The sequence below is a fragment of the Medicago sativa genome, chromosome 2 (assembly GCF_051527215.1).
Source record: "Medicago sativa cultivar Bolivia chromosome 2, Bolivia_mono, whole genome shotgun sequence".
NCBI classification, from domain to species: Eukaryota; Viridiplantae; Streptophyta; class Magnoliopsida; order Fabales; family Fabaceae; genus Medicago; species Medicago sativa.
In genome coordinates this window covers 66,232,917-66,250,560 of record NC_140750.1, presented here as the reverse complement: position 1 = coordinate 66,250,560, position 17,644 = coordinate 66,232,917, and the positions used below count along the sequence as shown (strand labels likewise).

The following is a 17,644-nucleotide window of genomic DNA, read 5'->3' as shown; positions in this document are numbered from 1 at the left end:
GTCGTCTTCATCTGGAATCTCCATTGATCCATCAACAATTTTCAATTTGTTTTTCGCGCCAAAAGCTCGAATCATGGAACGACTCCATGCGAGGTAGTTTGTTCCATCCAATGGAGGTGTAATCAAAACAGAGTTTGGACCTTCACTTGGATGAACATAGAAGACAGATTCTGTGTCTTGTTGAGCTTGACGAGGCATTGCAGAAAATGCAGAGAAGACAAAAATTCAGCAACACGAAGAAGGAGCAAGATGAATGCTGAAGAAAGAAGCAAAAACCACGAAGAATCTTCAAAAATTGATGAAGATCGAAGCAAAAATTGATGAAGATGAAACTGTAACTAACTTTTCCGCCATGGATGAACCAAAAAAAGCTCTAGATACCATATTATGAAAATAGAGAAATGGAAAAATAGCTTCATTCATCATGTGTTGAAATGAGAGTACATCAGCTATTTATAGGAATAGAACAAAATACAATTAGCCTAATTACAAACTAATCAAAGATTAAGGCTAAACATAATGGAAAGACTTGGAATGCAAGAAAGCTTGCTATTTAAGTAACAGCTGAACCAGTCTCTTTATTCTTTTGTTCTTCTTCCTCTAATAAATCCGAAAAGAATAAGGAAAAATGATGATTTTTAGATAACGAATTTGTTTATAGGTCTATATCAGACTTATAAAAGATCCAACCACAAGAGACTTGGAACTTTTGGAGTGTTACTCAAAATACAACATTTACTACTTTTTCGATTAATTGCTTACAATATATTACGCGGCTTAGAAACAAGTTAATATATTATGATTTCACCGTATACCACCATTAAATTTACTTATAATCTGAAATATGAACAATAAACTAAAAATCTTGAAACGAGAATAACAACACAGGAAATAAATCTCGATGTTACTAACAATATAATTACAAGTCATATAATAGAGAAACATTCATATTTTGTCCATGAATTTAATTAGTATACTCTGTTAGTGTACAATTACTTTACACTGCATCTAATGACGTGAATGCATTTGTAAAATAATTATACACTGACAAAATATACTAATTAAACTTTTTTCCGATTAAGCTTGGTTTTTTGTGTGTATACCATATGACAAATCGACTTAGCATTTTGTTTTATTTTTATCAAAGGGAAAATAACTTAGCATTTTGGTTTTGATTCGTCATTCATTAAATTCACTTACAGAAAAATACAAATAACATGAAGATTTTTTTTCCATGGTATTAAATGCATCCCTAACATTATTTAGATAATTTTAAATTTATTCCTAATATTTACAACTTAATGTCACTCTAGTTCTTAGTATTTACAACTATGTATGTTACAAGAACAAGGAAGAGGATGATGATAAAAAAGAAGAAAGCTTGGGTCGTGGATGAAATTTAGTAGAAACTATGTAACCTAAGCTAAAACAAAGTACACAAAGTCCCATATCGAACGACTTCCTCAATACTTGTAAATCAATTTCCAAATGACTGTAAGCTTTTTCAAGTTCTTCTGGATGAGTATCATTGTCATTATTATCAACATATAGCTCTTTTTCCTCTGGAATGGTCTCTAACATCAACTTTTTCGACCTACGTTTGGTTTTCTTTCTCTTGCTAGCCAACATGGTGCTTTCTTTCTTTAAATTAAAATCAAAGTTGTTGATTGTGAATGAGTCAATACAACCATCAGGATGGATATGTGAATGTGAGGGATAATCAAATGATCTACACATGTTGGCAATGGTTTAGACAAAGTACTAATGAAGATGTCTTTCAAGTGGTGATTTAAGATTATATATAGGTTGTAAAGATAATTGTTACACGCACATTAATTACGTGGATTAGATAAGATAATTTTATATTGTTAAAAATGACTAAAATAAGGAATAAAGATAAAGTCAACTATATATTAACCATTTAATGATAACTTCTAACAAAAATGACTAGGTGGAAAAATCCAAACATGATAAGAGAAAAAATGATTTTTAGATTATGAATTTGTTTATGTGTCGACGGTGATTTTCGCACAACAAATAATGAATATCAAAAAAGAGTGAGATTCTCTGCTAAATTGGTATGAAGTATGTGAATTAAATTTTGCTAGTAATTAACTTAATACAATCAAATAGATTAAAACGCAGTAATTGACTCTTTGCATTTGTATAGTCAAAATTATTATAGCAATGATTGGTGGTTTAAACGCAGTAATTTAGTCTTTGTATTTGTATAGCAACTTTGACTATATGTAGTAGTCTTTATAATAGACGGTCATATTCTCTATATTATGCTTGGCTTATTGTGCAATCACCTTAGCATTTTGGTTTCATGTCAAACTGTTGCAACTTATTACCAAGAGACAATCATACGTAACAGCAATAGAATTCTAACAGCTGTAATTAGTCCTAAACCATACTTCAAGTGCTCAAGTGCTATGCAAACAACACTAATAAAATTGCCCAAAACTGGCTTCTCTTCACAAAAGATAAAAATCACAACCCGGACAGCAACTTCTTAGCAGTTGTTATTAAAATCTCAGGCCTTGCTTGGTTCTGCAACCTTCTGCAGTAAGACATGACAAAGAGTTCATAAGAAAATTTCATGCTTATTTTAAAATCCTAAAAATTATACTCGAAAATAAAATAAAATTTGTTAATGATACATAAATAGCATATGCATGTAATCATATTTGGCTGTATTTAAGCACTTAATATAAGGAACTTTGGTTGCTATTGCTTACCTCTGTTGTCAAAGCGGAAATGCGGCGCGGGATGCGGACGCGTAGCGGGCGCTATTTCGGTGGCGTGGACATTAATATATTTAATATTAAAATACTATACTGTTTAAAAAAAATACTAAAATACCTTAAACATTACTCAAAATTCATGAAGTATTCCTAATTTGAAATACAAGTCACAAGTCTTAAGCAAAACATAAAACATACTTGCATAAAATACTAATAAAATTCAAGGAAACCAACACTTTAAGCCTCCAAAGCTTAAAGTAACAAAAGTGCAAAACATTAACAATTAACAAGGTCACCCTGCCAATTAACAAATTAACAATTAAAAACTAACAAATTAACAAATTCTACAATCAAGAGACGAAGAGAGGAGAACAAAGATGGGTTCTGCGATCAAGAGATGATGAGATGAGAAGAGGAGATGGATTTTTTTTGTTTGTACGATGAAGAAGTTGTGTTTGCAGCTGTGTATTTGGTTCAGATGGAGAAGAGTAATAGATAGGGTTTTGAAAATTACAAAAATGACCCTTAAAATGGTTTTAAGTGGAAAGCGCCCGCTTTGACCCGCATCGCGCCCGCTTTATACCCGCAATCGCGCCCGGATCAGCCGCTTTCTCCAAGCGCTCCGCCTTGTAGCGCTGCGTCGCGATTTACTGGTTTTGGCCGCCCCGCACCGCGATAGCGCCGGTAGCGGCTGCTATTGACAACATAATTGCTTACTACACAATCCTAAAAATTAAAATCAAGAGCTTTATAAAGTAAAATCACGGTAACAAGGTAGAGTACGTTCTTTGTAAGAAACAATCATAAAATTCATCGAATTTCCTATAAGGTAATCTTGCGTACCTCTTCCTTCTTGCCACCAGTGAAGAACTTGTAACCACCGTAGAAGAGTAAAGTCCATCCAGTCAAAGAAGCAATCACAAACTGTAACAACAAAAGACTTCGTGAAACATTCAATATTTTAGTATGACTAAATATTAACAAAAACATGTTGATGATGTCATGAGGCAATCTAAATGTTTACAAGTTGGATTACTCAACCTTCTTCCTTGGTATAGTAGTTCGAAGGCTAATCAGTTATCTAAACATCACTTGAAAAAGATAGTTTGTGTTGTTCACTATATGTGCGTAAGCATAATAATTATATCAGGAGTATACAGGTGTGTACTGTTCTCAAGTTCCCTTAAGGGCCTGTTTGTTTAAGACTAAAATAAAAGTGATTTTCAGAGAGACTGCTTTCAAATATATGTCTTAATCAAAAAGCCATTAAGAAGTTGCTCACGTTGAAAGAGGATATTATCACATCAGAATATTATTGTCAATGTGTACTAAAATGTCTCAGAATCAAAATGAGGTTAATCTGTTAGAGATCTTAAACTAGAAAGAGAGATTCTAAAAACCACAAGTCACTCACATGTTCTTCTTTCCACTTAGATGGAGACAGTGGATCCTGCCAAATGTTCACCTTTGGAGTTCCATGAGGATCTACAATGCAACATGTCGAATTAATATAGGCACGTAAATTAATCAAGAAAGAAGAGGAAATACTTCACGTCATCAATCATTCTACTAGCTTCACCAATGGTTAAAAATTAAAATGTCAATATCAACCCCTTTTATAGCATATAAGTTCCATTTTCATAGCCAAAGAGAAGACAATAATAAGCAAATTTCGAATCCTAGTATGTACATTCCTTCTGTTTGCATTGTAGATCAATCTATATTTATAAAATAAAATGTCTAAAAGAGAACACAAAATCCAGCCTAAATTGCAGTGCCTTTACTACAACAACGTGATTCCTGAATATCATTCCATATCACTAAATTGGATGAGTCTAACACTCCATTTTTCTCTCCTAGTCTGCAGCTAGGATCACGCTCAAAAGTTAAACACATAGCACCCTACCAGAAGTTAAGATGCAACAACTACGCAATGATGATTTTGGATCTTCATTCATTAGCATATACTTAAGAGATTGCCCAGAATTTTTGCATGTTAACACAAAATGACATTATGTAAGCATTTGAATATTGAAACACTTGTATTGTATAAGAGATGTTGTAGAAGCCTATTCTTCAATCAAAGAGGCAATGCATAAGCCGGAACAGATAACAATGAGCCATCTGGAATAGCATATGAAAACAAATTGAAAACAACTTACAGACATGATAAATTTATTTTTCATAAGCTCTTCAAAAATCTCTATGAATGACTTAAAAATTCATCTTTCCACAATAATTTACTGAGTAAAGAAAGACTCAATTTGGTCCCTCAAAATTTTCTAACAACCCAATTTAATCTCTACAAAAAACAATACTCAAGTAAAGTTAGTCCTTAACATCTGTATAAAATACAGATAACAAATTCGTCCCCAGCTCATTGTAACAGACGGACTAATTAATTTGTCCCGAATTTGAAAATGTTAGATCCTATCCTAGTTTGGTATTACTTTTTGTCAGGACTAAACTGAACCACGAGAAAATTGTCAAGGACGGAATTAGGTATTCACTCTAATAATGAATGAACAAATGAGAGTGATTTGGATTGAAAGATTTGAAATTTACAGTGATGACGGAAAAGGCATCGAAGGAAGGGAGGGGAATACAATACCGGAGGAACCAGCCATGCCGCGGCGATGAACGAGTGAAGCGGATTTGGGTGAGGAGAGGCGTCCGACGTTCATTGCTTGCCGAGCTGCTGCTGTCCACGCCGCCATGATTGATTGATCGATTGATTCTCACTTCTTCTCAGCTTTGTAATAACAAGTTTTGTTCACAACACCTTTTATATTTATTTTATTTTATTTTATAACAGTATATTTATCTATTTTTTTGTTACAATATTTATTTATTTATTTATTTTGGTACAAAGATAATAAATGATTAGAAAAATTGTGAAAATTATTGAATTCTTTGCTTCTTTTACTAAAAATCATATATTTAGTCATTCAATAAAATATATCGAAGATAAAACTACAACTTTGAACTATGAGATCCATTTTGCTCATAATTTGTATCTCAAAGATGTTATTTTTAAGGGTGATTCTTTGAAAACGCACTTATTTGTTTGGGATTGCTCACTCCCCCTCCCTTTAGTGCCTTCTTGATGAGGCTGTGCACCTTCTTAGACTCTAAGATGGAAAACCTATGATCCAACTTATCAACCAGGACTCCAATAAATGTGCTGATTTTATTGCTTCTTTAGGCCATAAGGCTTCATTTACTGTGTATTTTTTTTTTTATGGATTCTTTGCTTTTTGTTGATTATAAGACCTGATGTAGTTCTCTTGTTTATTGTCAATTGAATTTCATTCCTACCCAAAAAAAGAAAAAACTAAGCTAGTAGTAATTTTTTTTTTTTGAAGGAAAGCTAGTAGTAATTTATTGCACGAAAAATAGTTATGAGACTGTCAAAATCCTATCAAACATGGTATGTACATTGGAAGTGCTAAGGATGAAGTTGATTGAATAGACTTTAGTTAGATACAAAAACTGTCTTTGAACCATGTGCTATGAATCAAGTGGTAGTTAGATTAATCGGTAGTACCTAAGTTCTTCCATAGCTAAAATATATATTAACTTGACTTTATTTACCTCTCCACTTATCTTCAAATTACTCTAACTCAAGAAAATTAAAAAAACACAGCACATTCTTAGCCTCTTCTAAAACTTACAAATGACACAATGTTACAAACGCGGATTTTGGTCCACAAAATCCAACACTCTCCTTTTGTCACAACGTAACAATGTAAACTTTACAAGGATCCAAGTTACCTATTTTTTATTTTAAATATTTTTACAACTATATCACTTCACATTTAAGTTCGAATGTATGTTAATATGAAATTCAAAAGAAAAACATGTATTTTCCACACTAAAAAACACACTTAATGTTTTATACATTTTTTTTTAATGTTAACCCTACTTAATTTTCTCATAATTTCATGTTATTTTTTCATAATTACATAAAATTATATTAAACAACCTTTCTTGAATAATTTAGTGAAAGTCAATAATAATCTCTCTGTATACAAGCTGCATATGAAGTCTTTGTTTTCATTCAAAACCAAAAAGTCAACTTCCATTGCCTCTTGCTATATTTTAATTGTTTTGACAATGTAAAAGATGCTAAATACAATTCAAACTATTCATCTCACTCACGTTCATGTTATCAGTAGAAAAATAACCACTAGGTGAGTTTTCTATTAGCAAAATGAGTGTATATAAGGTGAGGCTACATTGATCTTTCATTGTATCTATCAAACAAGAGAAAATCATCATGGATTTCTCAAGCAACAACAAATGCTTAATGTTTGTTTTGTGTTTATTTGTTTTTGTATCTTCATGTGTGATGTGTGTTAATGTTGATACTCAAACATGTACCAACCGTAAGAGCCGTTGTTTTCTCAAGAAACTACCTTGTCCTGCTCAATGTCCTTCAAGATCACCAGCTAACCCAAGGGAAAAAGTTTGCTATCTTGATTGTGATTCTCCTATGTGTAAAACTCAGTGCAAGAGTAAGATTTTTTTTATGTTCAATATACATGACACATTTGCATATAAATTATTTTGTTTAGCATTTTCTTGTGATAAATTTAATAAGGTTGGCCTAATGAGAGCATGTTAGGTTTCGAATGTGGAAAATATATACAAAGATACTCGTTACTGAGAGGTCTCTCGTTTGATTTATTGTGAAAAATAAATTTCATTAAAAATGATCTTATCTTTAATGTTCTACCGATCTCAAATAGGATTATTTCTGATAAGAAACGTGTGAATTTCATAAAAGAAAATCACATTGTTTTGTGATTCTATTTTTCTTTTGTTTATAATGTGACATAACAAGTGATCATTATATATTGGATGTGAATATACAATGCGATATAACAAGTGTTCATTATGTATTGGATGTGAATAGGTCGTAAAGCAAATTGTAATGGCCGAGGATCTGCTTGCTTGGACCCTCGTTTCGTTGGTGCGGATGGCATTGTTTTCTATTTCCATGGAAGGAGGAATGAGCATTTCAGCTTGGTATCTGACACCAACCTTCAAATCAATGCTCGTTTTATCGGCCTTAGGCCGCAAGGGAGACCAAGGGATTATACTTGGATTCAAGCATTGGGGGTCCTCTTTGATTCACACAACTTTTCTATTGAAGCCACACCATCATCAATTTGGGATGATGAAGTTGACCATTTGAAGCTCTCTTATGACGGAAAAGATCTCGTAATCCCTGAAGGTCGCCTCTCCACGTGGCAATCCGAGGAAAATCAACTTAGAGTCGAGAGAACATCGAATGAGAACGGTGTCATGGTTACAATCCCAGAAGTTGCTGAAATATCTGTCAATGTGGTGCCTGTCACCAAGGAGGACAGTAGAATCCATAATTATCAGATTCCTGATGATGATTGTTTTGCTCATTTGGATGTGCAGTTCAAATTCTATGGTTTATCGTCCAAAGTTGAAGGAGTTCTTGGAAGAACTTATCAGCCAGATTTTCAAAATCCGGCAAAGCCAGGCGTGGCAATGCCAGTAGTTGGAGGGGAAGACAAGTATAGAACCACATCCCTTGCATCTTCAGATTGTCTTGCTTGTATATTCTCTTCTGCTAAAGATTCAGTGCAGGAAGGCATGGATATTGAGTATGGTATGATGGATTGCACTGGTGGTGCTAGCAGTGGTAATGGTATAGTTTGCAGAAGATAAATTTGGTAGCTTCCAATGCTTTCTTATAATTACGTTTGAAAGTTGTAACTAAGAAAAAAATGTTTGTGGGTTGTACTCAGTGGCCAAAATATTGTTTTGTAACCATATTTCCTTTTGTGTAAGAATTGTATTAATTTGTTATTGTTATTGTTTTGTAACCATGTTTCCTTTTGAATAAGCGTATTAATTTGGCATTTCCATTGTTTTTCTATTGTGATTGAAAGTTGTAACTCAAAGAAACATGTTATGGGATGTACTCGGTGGACAAAATGGTATTGTTTTGAAACATATTTCCTAGTGATTATATGCAAATGAACAAGATCATTGTTGAAACTTGTAATTATGAGAACACCTTGTATTGAAATCTATTGTTGCATATATTGATACAAGCACAAGCATGGGAAATTCTGAGATTTTTTATCATATGTAAAAAAAAAAAATTATTCCGAATGAGTACAACCTTGCTCTCTAGGAAGGACAGGGTTCAATGCCGGTCTTGTGCATAGCACTTCAATTAAAACTACTCCGAATGAATAAACATCCAATTTCTCCGTGAGTTGTTGCATTCTAAAGTATTATGGATCAAGATAACTGAAACTGCATTTAATTGCCGGGCGCCCATGAATCTGATTGAGTGCAGGACCGGCTTTGGATAGGCTAAAATCAGCAACTTTGGCAACAAAGTTAGCCGAGGTATCGCTGAAGAATAAACTATGTCCCTCAGCTCTGAGTTGCTTAACTGCTCTCGTAGAGAGCTAAGTTCAGTTGGTTTTTGCTACTAGACAAAGAAATGCATGTAAAAATAAGATAAAGGGATAAAATAGATAAAATAGCGAGAATAGGTTTAAGTTCGATTGATTGTTTGTGTTTTATACATAGTACATAGTAGGTATTTATATGCAAAACTATTCATGCCGACCGAAATGACATGGCTTACAATGTCTAGTCTTGTTCGGCTATTTTTGTGGGTAGTGTGTTTGTTTTCCCTCGTTGAGGTGATTGTAGCACCCCACTTTCGGCTGCATTTCATGGCATGATCCGTTGATAAGGTCCATAGTGTGCAACTTTCCATAAAACATGTGTCCGTGCTCATCGCCCCTTGTGGTTAGTGACGTTATAAACAGGGAGCATGGATTCGATATCTCATTGTCCAGTTCTAATAAACTTTGACTTAGTCAGAGATCTTTGACTTCTACACGCACGTATTGGTTAGTAGACTTGAGAAACAATCAGATATCCATAGTTCGGCTGATATAGCCTTCGCTTAACATTCCCTCGGCTGGGAGGAAACTTGTCTAGCCTCTAATCACCTACCTGCCAATTTCGAGTTAATTGAGTGGTTTAAGTCGAATTAATCACTAGCACTCGACATTGATCTATAGCTAAAATGTTCATTAAACTACAAATCACTCAAGATTAGAAGGGAAAAATACTAAGGAAAAAAAAAACACACATCCTTAGCCTCTTCTAAAACCTACTAGTGACACAAAGTTTTTTGACCAAGTGACACAAAATTCAAAACGCAGATTTTGGTGCACAAAATCTATAAAGTTAGCTAATTTTCAATTTAAATAACTTGACAAGTACATCGCTTAACACGTAAGTTCGAATGTATGTTCATAGCAAATTTATGTATTTTCCCTACATAACTTATCATATACCCAATCTTTTATATAACTGCACATTTGCACTTTGCTTTTTCAAAATTTCATGCATGTTAACTATTTCATAATTACCGAAAGCCACATTTCATGGTTGAAAGTCAAAAATAATCTCTCATGAATTCTGTCTCCATTCTAAACCACTAAGTCAACTTTCATTATCTCTTGCTATATTGTAATTGTTTTGACAATGTAAAAGATGCCACAAATAATTCCAGCAATTCATCTCACTCACGTTCATGTTAAAGTCAGTAGAAAAATAACCACTTGTTGAGTTTTCTATAAGCAAATAGATAGTATATAAGGTGAGGCTACATTGATCTTTCATTGTATCTATCAAACAAGAGAAAATCAACATGGATTTCTCAAGTAACAACAAATGCTTAATGTTTGTTTTGTTTTTATTTGTGTTTGTATCATCATGTGTGATGTGTATTAATGTTGATACTCAAACGTGTACCAACCGTAAGAGCCGTTGTTTTCTCAAGAAACTGACTTGCCCTATTCAGTGCCCTTCAAGATCACCTGCTAACCCAAAACACAAAGTTTGCTATCTTGATTGTGATTCTCCTGTGTGCAAAACTCAGTGCAAAAGTAAGATTATTTATGTTCAATACTTGGCACATTTGCATATAAATTAGTTGTTTATTTTTCGTATTTTATGATAATGGTCGCAGTAAGGGTTGCAGTCGCTTTGTGATCCTTGATATTGCGGAGAGTCATGGTCAAATGTGACTGATGGAACCCCGATTGCGGTCACATTGCTTATGATAAGAGAGTACCTGTGAATTTCATAAAAGAACATATTTTGTTTTGAGATTCTATTTTTCTTTTGTTTATTTATAATGCAATAGAACAAGTGTTAATTATATAGTGGATATGAGAGCAGGTCGTAAACCAAATTGTAATGGTCGCGGATCTGCATGCCTGGACCCTCGGTTCGTTGGTGCGGATGGCATTGTTTTCTACTTCCATGGAAGGAGGAATGAGCACTTCAGCTTGATATCTGACGTGAACCTTCAAATCAATGCTCGTTTTATCGGCCTTAGGCCGCAAGGGAGACCAAGGGATTATACTTGGATTCAAGCATTGGGGGTCCTCTTTGATTCACACAACTTTTCTATTGAAGCCACACCATCATCAATTTGGGATGACGAAGTTGACCATTTGAAGCTCTCTTATGACGGAAAGGATCTCGTAATCCCTGAAGGTCACCTCTCTACATGGCAATCCGAGGAAAATCAACTTAGAGTCGAGAGAACATCGAATGAGAACGGTGTCATGGTTACAATCCCAGAAGTTGCTGAAATATCTGTCAATGTGGTGCCTGTCACCAAGGAGGACAGTAGAATCCATAATTATCAGATTCCTGATGATGATTGTTTTGCTCATTTGGATGTGCAGTTCAAATTCTATGGTTTATCGTCCAAAGTTGAAGGAGTTCTTGGAAGAACTTATCAGCCAGATTTTCAAAATCCGGCAAAGCCAGGCGTGGCAATGCCGGTCGTTGGAGGGGAAGACAAGTATAGAACCACATCCCTTGTTTCTTCAGATTGTCTTGCTTGTATATTCTCTTCTGCTAAAGATTCAGTGCAGGAAGGTGTTAGACCTCTCATAAAGAAATATTATTCAAGGAATAGAAACAGAAACTGACTTGGCAGTTTCTGTGTCGGTTATGGGCAGTTACCAGTTTCTGTGCAGAAGTTATTATTTAGCAGTTATTTTCTAGAATGTGTGTATTCTGTTATATAAATAAGGAAAAGTCAGACTTAATAGTTATCTTAGAATGATTGTGTGGATTATTTGAAAAGGAGAGACAAGGCTCTCGAAACCTTGTGAGTGTGTACCGTGTAATTTCAATTCTGTACAAGTGTGTGATTGTATAATTATCTCTGATTAGGGAACCTTTCCCCAGAGAATTATCAATAATAAACAATAATATTCAGTTATTTATCCTATTGGTACCAGTTTCTATCAACTGGTATCAGAGCACTACGATCCTTGTGCTTTGATGGTTGTGACAAGAAAGGAGATGGAGGCACGCATTGAAGTCTTAGAACGAGGGTTTGAAGCACTACTTGCTATGCGGGAAACGATGGAGAAGAACTTTGAACAAGAGCGGCTCGAAACCCGAAGACAATTGACAGAATTGGTGGAGTCTATACGTCGTATGAATCACAACGATTCAGGAGGGGTGCGACACCAAGAGGATCATTCAGATGCAGAAAATGAATCTGTGAATCGTAATCACCCTCGCAGGCGTGAGGAAAGGTGGAGAAAATTGGAAATTCCAGTTTTTGACGGCAGCGATGCATATGGATGGTTGACCCGAGTCGATAGATACTTCGATTTGAAATGCATGAATGAAGTTGAGAAGTTACAGGCTGTTATGGTGGCTATGGAGGGGAAGGCACTTGCTTGGTACCAATGGTGGGAATTTTCGACACAAAATCCCACTTGGGAAGAATTTCGCAATGCCATACTCAAACGATTCCAACCCTCAATGATTCAAAGCCCTTTTGAATTATTGTTAAGTCTAAAACAAACTGGCACAGTAGAAGAATATCGAGAACAATTTGAGTTATATGCTGGCCCTTTGAAATGCACTGAACCATCTTATCTGAAAGGAATTTTCTTAAATGGATTGAAGGATGTCATAAGGGCTGAATTGAAACTTCATCCTGTAGAAAGATTGTCCGAACTGATGGATTATGCACAAAGAGTGGATGAGAAAAACAATTTGTTGAACAAGGGAAATGCTACCACTGCCACCAATTCAAGTGGAAAATCCACTTTCAGACCTTACAATAACACCAAAACAGTAACGTGGGATCCAAGCAATAAGGGAAGTTCACATGCACTTTCTTCAGCCTCAAGTTCTATGGGAGAAACTAGCAAACCAAAGCCAAATTCATCTTTCAATGCCAAAGGCTTTCGAAGATTGTCAGACGCAGAATTACAAGAGAAATCAAGAAAAGGACTATGTTTTAGATGTGATGAGAAATTTAGTCCTGGACATGTATGTGCAAATAAACAATTCAAGGTGTTATTAATGGAGGAAGATATAGATGAAGAAACCATAGAAAGCAAACAAGATGAAAAGGATCCGGAATTGGAGATGAAAATTATGCAACTTTCAATGTATAGTATCACCGGACTCACTACAAAAAAATCCATCAAGTTGTGGGGAACTTTGGGAGAACGAAAACTGATAGTGTTGATAGATTGTGGAGCATCACACAATTTTATTTCTTCTAGGTTGGTTAAAGAAGAGAACCTGACCAGAGAAGAAACCCCACCGTACTATGTGGAAGTGGGAGATGGAAGAAGGATTCCATGTGAAGGAATGTGTCCAAAATTAAAAGTACTCATTCAAGGGATGGAAATTCAAGACGACTTCTTTGTTTTTGAATTAGGAGGAGTGGATATGGTGTTAGGCATGGAGTGGTTATCTGGTCTTGGGGAAATTAGAGCCAATTTCAAAGATTTAATCATCAAGATACCTATGGGCAGTAGATACCACATTATAAAAGGGGAGGCCGAGTTACAGAGATCCCCGGCTTCTCTAAAATCCATCATGAAGGCCATGCAAGATGAAGGGCAAGGTTACTTGTTAGAATATCAAACTTTGCAAGAGGAGAAACAACAAGAGGTTCGTCCCAAATGGCTGGAGGAGATTCTGACAAGTTATGCAGAAGTTTTCAAAGAACCACAAGGACTACCTCCCTCTAGAAGACATGATCATGCCATAGTATTGAAAGAGGGTGCCAACATTCCAAATCTCAGACCTTACAGGTATCCCCATTATCAAAAGAATGAAATTGAAAAGCTAGTAGATGATATGTTAAATTCTGGTGTCATAAGACCAAGTGTGAGTCCATATTCAAGTCCTATAATTTTGGTTAAAAAAAAAGATGGAGGTTGGCGTTTTTGTGTTGATTATAGGGCTCTAAACAAGATCACTGTGCCTGATAAATTTCCAATTCCTATTATTGATGAGTTACTAGATGAATTGGGAGGAGCAACAATTTTTTCTAAATTAGATTTGAGGTCTGGGTATCACCAAATACGAATGAAGGAAGAAGATATCCCAAAAACTGCATTCAGAACCCATGAAGGTCATTATGAGTTTGTTGTTATGCCATTTGGACTGACTAATGCTCCTTCAACTTTCCAGTCCCTTATGAATGAAATATTGAAGCCGTATCTCAGGAAGTTTGTATTAGTTTTCTTTGATGACATATTGGTGTATAGCGAAACGGTAGAAACACATCAGGCACACCTTCAGGCAGTTTTAGCGTTGTTGAAGGAACACAAATTATTTGCCAATCAGAAAAAATGCACATTTGGTCAATCAAAGTTAGAATATTTGGGTCACATTATTTCTGGAGAAGGAGTAGCGGCAGATCCTAAAAAAATTGATGTGATGATGGAATGGCCCATTCCTAAGGATCTGAAGGCTCTGAGAGGATTTTTGGGACTCACTGGCTATTACAGGCGGTTTGTTAAAGATTATAGCAAGATTGCAAGACCTTTGACACAATTGTTAAAAAAAGACGGTTTTCATTGGAATCAAGAGGCTCAATCATCTTTTGAAAAATTGAAGAAGTTCATGGCTGAATTACCTATACTAACAGTCCCTGATTTTTCTAAGGTTTTCACTATAGAGACAGATGCATCCAATAAAGGTTTAGGGGCTGTTTTACTACAAGAGGGCAGACCAGTGGCTTTCCATAGTCAGAATTTATCAGACAGGGCACAATCCAAATCAGTGTATGAAAGAGAATTGATGGCTATTGTGACTGCGGTACAAAAGTGGAGGCATTATCTTTTGGGAAGGCATTTCATCATCCTCACTGATCAGAAGAGCCTAAAATTCCTTGTTGATCAAAGACTTTTGAATGAAGAGCAATTTAAGTGGACATCCAAATTAATGGGACTGGATTTTGAAATACGCTACAAACCTGGGCAGGATAACAGCGTGGCTGATGCTTTATCAAGGAGAATGACTTATGCAGCGCTTTCTAGAGTGCAATTTGAGGAGTTAGAAGATTGGGAAAAAGAAATTCAAAATGATCCTAAATTGCAAAGGATAATCCAAGATCTGATGCTAGATGCAAGTGCACATCCAGGTTATACCTTTAAGGATAGGAAACTTTTCTTTAAAGGTAGGTTGGTGTTACCTAAAGGATCTTCAAGAATTCCAAATCTGTTGAAAGACTATCATAGTTCGGCTGTTGGGGGGCATTCAGGATTCTTTAGAACTTACAAAAGAATTTCTGCCATTTTATATTGGGAAGGGATGAGAAAAGATATTCAACAATTTGTGGCCACTTGTGAAACTTGCCAACTTAATAAATATCAGACTTTGTCTCCTACGGGGCTGCTGCAACCTTTACCCATTCCGACTCAAGTATGGACTGATATTTCAATGGATTTCATAGAAGGGTTACCCAAAGCATATGGAAAAAATGTAATTCTGGTGGTCGTGGATCGTTTAACAAAATATGCTCATTTCATTCCTCTAAGTCATCCATTCACAGCCAAGGATGTTGCAGAAAGTTTCATCAAAGAGGTTGTCAAGTTGCATGGTTTTCCTTCAACCATTGTATCAGATAGAGACAAGATATTTCTCAGTCACTTTTGGTCGGAATTATTCAGAATGGCAGGTACTAAACTTAAATTCAGTTCTGCATATCATCCCCAAACTGATGGACAAACTGAAGTGGTCAACCGGTGCTTAGAAACCTATCTTAGGTGCCTTACAGGAACAAAACCAAAACAGTGGCCTAAGTGGTTAGGATGGGCTGAATTCTGGTTTAACACCAACTATAATAGTTCTCTGAAGCAGACTCCTTTCAAAGCCCTTTATGGTCGAGATCCACCACACCTACTCAAAGGCACCACTATTCCATCTTTGGTAGAAGAAGTTAATGTTCTCACCGACGAAAGAGATCAAATTCTCCATGACTTGAAGCAAAATCTGGTGAAAGCTCAGGAGCAGATGAAAGCATATGCTGATAAATCAAGGAGATCAGTTAATTTCACTAATGGAGATTGGGTTTACTTGAAACTACAACCTTACAGATTGAAGTCTCTTGCAAAGAAAAGAAATGAGAAACTGAGTCCCCGTTTCTATGGTCCTTATCAGATTATCAAGCAAATAGGTCAAGTTGCTTTTGAATTGGCTCTACCTCCAGAAAGCAAAATACACCCAGTTTTCCATGCATCTTTACTGAAGAAAGCTATTTCTCCCTCAACAAATCCGCAACCACTTCCACCAATGCTCTCTGAAGACATGGAATTACAAGTTGTTCCAGCTGATGTCAAAGCTGTACGCAACACTACTGATGGTGTTGCTGAGGTCCTCATTCAATGGAAAGACCTTCCCGAATTCGAAGCTACTTGGGAATCCATCGATGTCATTAAAGAGCAATTTCCTTCATTTCACCTTGAGGACAAGGTGACTCTTTTGGGGGGGGAGTATTGTTAGACCTCTCATAAAGAAATATTATTCAAGGAATAGAAACAGAAACTGACTTGGCAGTTTCTGTGTCGGTTATGGGCAGTTACCAGTTTCTGTGCAGAAGTTATTATTTAGCAGTTATTTTCTAGAATGTGTGTATTCTGTTATATAAATAAGGAAAAGTCAGACTTAATAGTTATCTTATAATTATTGTGTGGATTATTGGAAAAGGAGAGACAAGGCTCTCGAAACCTTGTGAGTGTGTACCGTGTAATTTCAATTCTGTACAAGTGTGTGATTGTATAATTATCTCTGATTAGGGAACCTTTCCCCAGAGAATTATCAATAATAAACAATAATATTCAGTTATTTATCCTATTGGTACCAGTTTCTATCAGAAGGCTTGGAGATTGAATATGGTATGATGGATTGCACTGGTGGTGCCAGCAGTGGTAATGGTATAGTTTGCAGAAGATAAATTTGGCATTTTCCATTGTTTTCCTATATTATTATTTTATTGATATATATTTTCTCCTTATTAATGATTGAATGTTGTAACACAAAAAAAGTATGTGATGTACTCAGTGGCTAAAAAGTTATTTGTAACCACCTTACCTATTGATTAAAAATTGTAATACCTTGTTTGCTTATAAATGATTGAATATTGTGATGATTATATAGAAGGCTTTCTCAATTCATACCTTATGATATCATGCCTAAGATCAAGATCAAGAAAACTGAAGAAACTTGAAAGTGTGAATGAAAACACCTTGTATTGGAATTTGTTGCTGCAATGTGATATAAGCACAAGCATGAAAATTTCCATGAGATTTTTTATCATATATTAAAGAATGAACAGCAAAAAAATGAAGAAACTCCTCACGTGGAGGGGAAAAAAAAGTCAATGAACTGAACAAGTTAATTCAAAAACATGATTTTGTCTTTATAATTCATTTTCTTTGGTTCTACATGACTACATCAGTATAGGAGAAAACCAATCATAATTCATGTATTAAAGACCTTCTCAACAGTTTTCTGTCATTTTCATTTTATTGGATATCATA

General features: G+C 35.3%; 3 protein-coding genes across 4 annotated transcripts; 2 read left to right on the top strand and 1 right to left on the bottom strand.

Moving 5' to 3' along the window:
• Nucleotides 1-2,325: 2,325 nt before the first annotated feature.
• On the bottom strand, nt 2,326-5,505 carry LOC146949850 (uncharacterized). Of its 2 annotated transcripts, XR_015027395.1 has the most exons (5): nt 5,359-5,505; nt 4,162-4,232; nt 3,591-3,671; nt 2,742-3,473; nt 2,326-2,563 (listed from the first exon to the last, which is right to left on the bottom strand). XR_015027395.1 is itself a non-coding variant. In XM_085745874.1 (4 exons), the coding sequence occupies exons 1-4, from the start codon at nt 5,462-5,464 to the stop codon at nt 2,537-2,539; spliced, it is 285 nt and encodes a 94-aa protein (XP_085602000.1). In that variant the 5' UTR covers nt 5,465-5,505; the 3' UTR covers nt 2,326-2,536. The 2 variants fall into 2 exon arrangements, 1 of the variants encoding a protein (XP_085602000.1); XM_085745874.1 differs by lacking the exon at nt 2,742-3,473.
• A 1,369-nt stretch (nt 5,506-6,874) lies between these two features.
• LOC146949849 (uncharacterized) lies at nt 6,875-8,797 on the top strand. Its single transcript, XM_085745873.1, has 2 exons — nt 6,875-7,264; nt 7,666-8,797. The coding sequence occupies exons 1-2, from the start codon at nt 7,027-7,029 to the stop codon at nt 8,451-8,453; spliced, it is 1,026 nt and encodes a 341-aa protein (XP_085601999.1). The 5' UTR covers nt 6,875-7,026; the 3' UTR covers nt 8,454-8,797.
• A 1,651-nt stretch (nt 8,798-10,448) lies between these two features.
• LOC146949848 (uncharacterized) lies at nt 10,449-17,256 on the top strand. Its single transcript, XM_085745872.1, has 3 exons — nt 10,449-10,708; nt 11,004-11,714; nt 16,982-17,256. The coding sequence occupies exons 1-3, from the start codon at nt 10,471-10,473 to the stop codon at nt 17,056-17,058; spliced, it is 1,026 nt and encodes a 341-aa protein (XP_085601998.1). The 5' UTR covers nt 10,449-10,470; the 3' UTR covers nt 17,059-17,256.
• Nucleotides 17,257-17,644: the final 388 nt, after the last annotated feature.

What these genes read in the sequence shown, in the direction of transcription:
- LOC146949848 (XM_085745872.1), top strand. Translation starts at nt 10,471, where the DNA reads ATGGATTTCTCAAGTAACAACAAATGCTTAATGTTTGTTTTGTTTTTA. An exon ending in GTGCAAAACTCAGTGCAAAA is followed by an intron (nt 10,709 to 11,003) that starts GTAAGATTATTT and finishes ATATGAGAGCAG; the next exon opens with GTCGTAAACCAAATTGTAAT. An exon ending in TAAAGATTCAGTGCAGGAAG is followed by an intron (nt 11,715 to 16,981) that starts GTGTTAGACCTC and finishes TTCTATCAGAAG; the next exon opens with GCTTGGAGATTGAATATGGT.
- LOC146949850 (XM_085745874.1), bottom strand. Translation starts at nt 5,464, where the DNA reads ATGGCGGCGTGGACAGCAGCAGCTCGGCAAGCAATGAACGTCGGACGC. An exon ending in CGGCATGGCTGGTTCCTCCG is followed by an intron (nt 4,233 to 5,358) that starts GTATTGTATTCC and finishes GTTGCATTGTAG; the next exon opens with ATCCTCATGGAACTCCAAAG. An exon ending in CTGGTGGCAAGAAGGAAGAG is followed by an intron (nt 2,564 to 3,590) that starts GTACGCAAGATT and finishes GTCTTACTGCAG; the next exon opens with AAGGTTGCAGAACCAAGCAA.
- LOC146949849 (XM_085745873.1), top strand. Translation starts at nt 7,027, where the DNA reads ATGGATTTCTCAAGCAACAACAAATGCTTAATGTTTGTTTTGTGTTTA. An exon ending in GTGTAAAACTCAGTGCAAGA is followed by an intron (nt 7,265 to 7,665) that starts GTAAGATTTTTT and finishes GGATGTGAATAG; the next exon opens with GTCGTAAAGCAAATTGTAAT.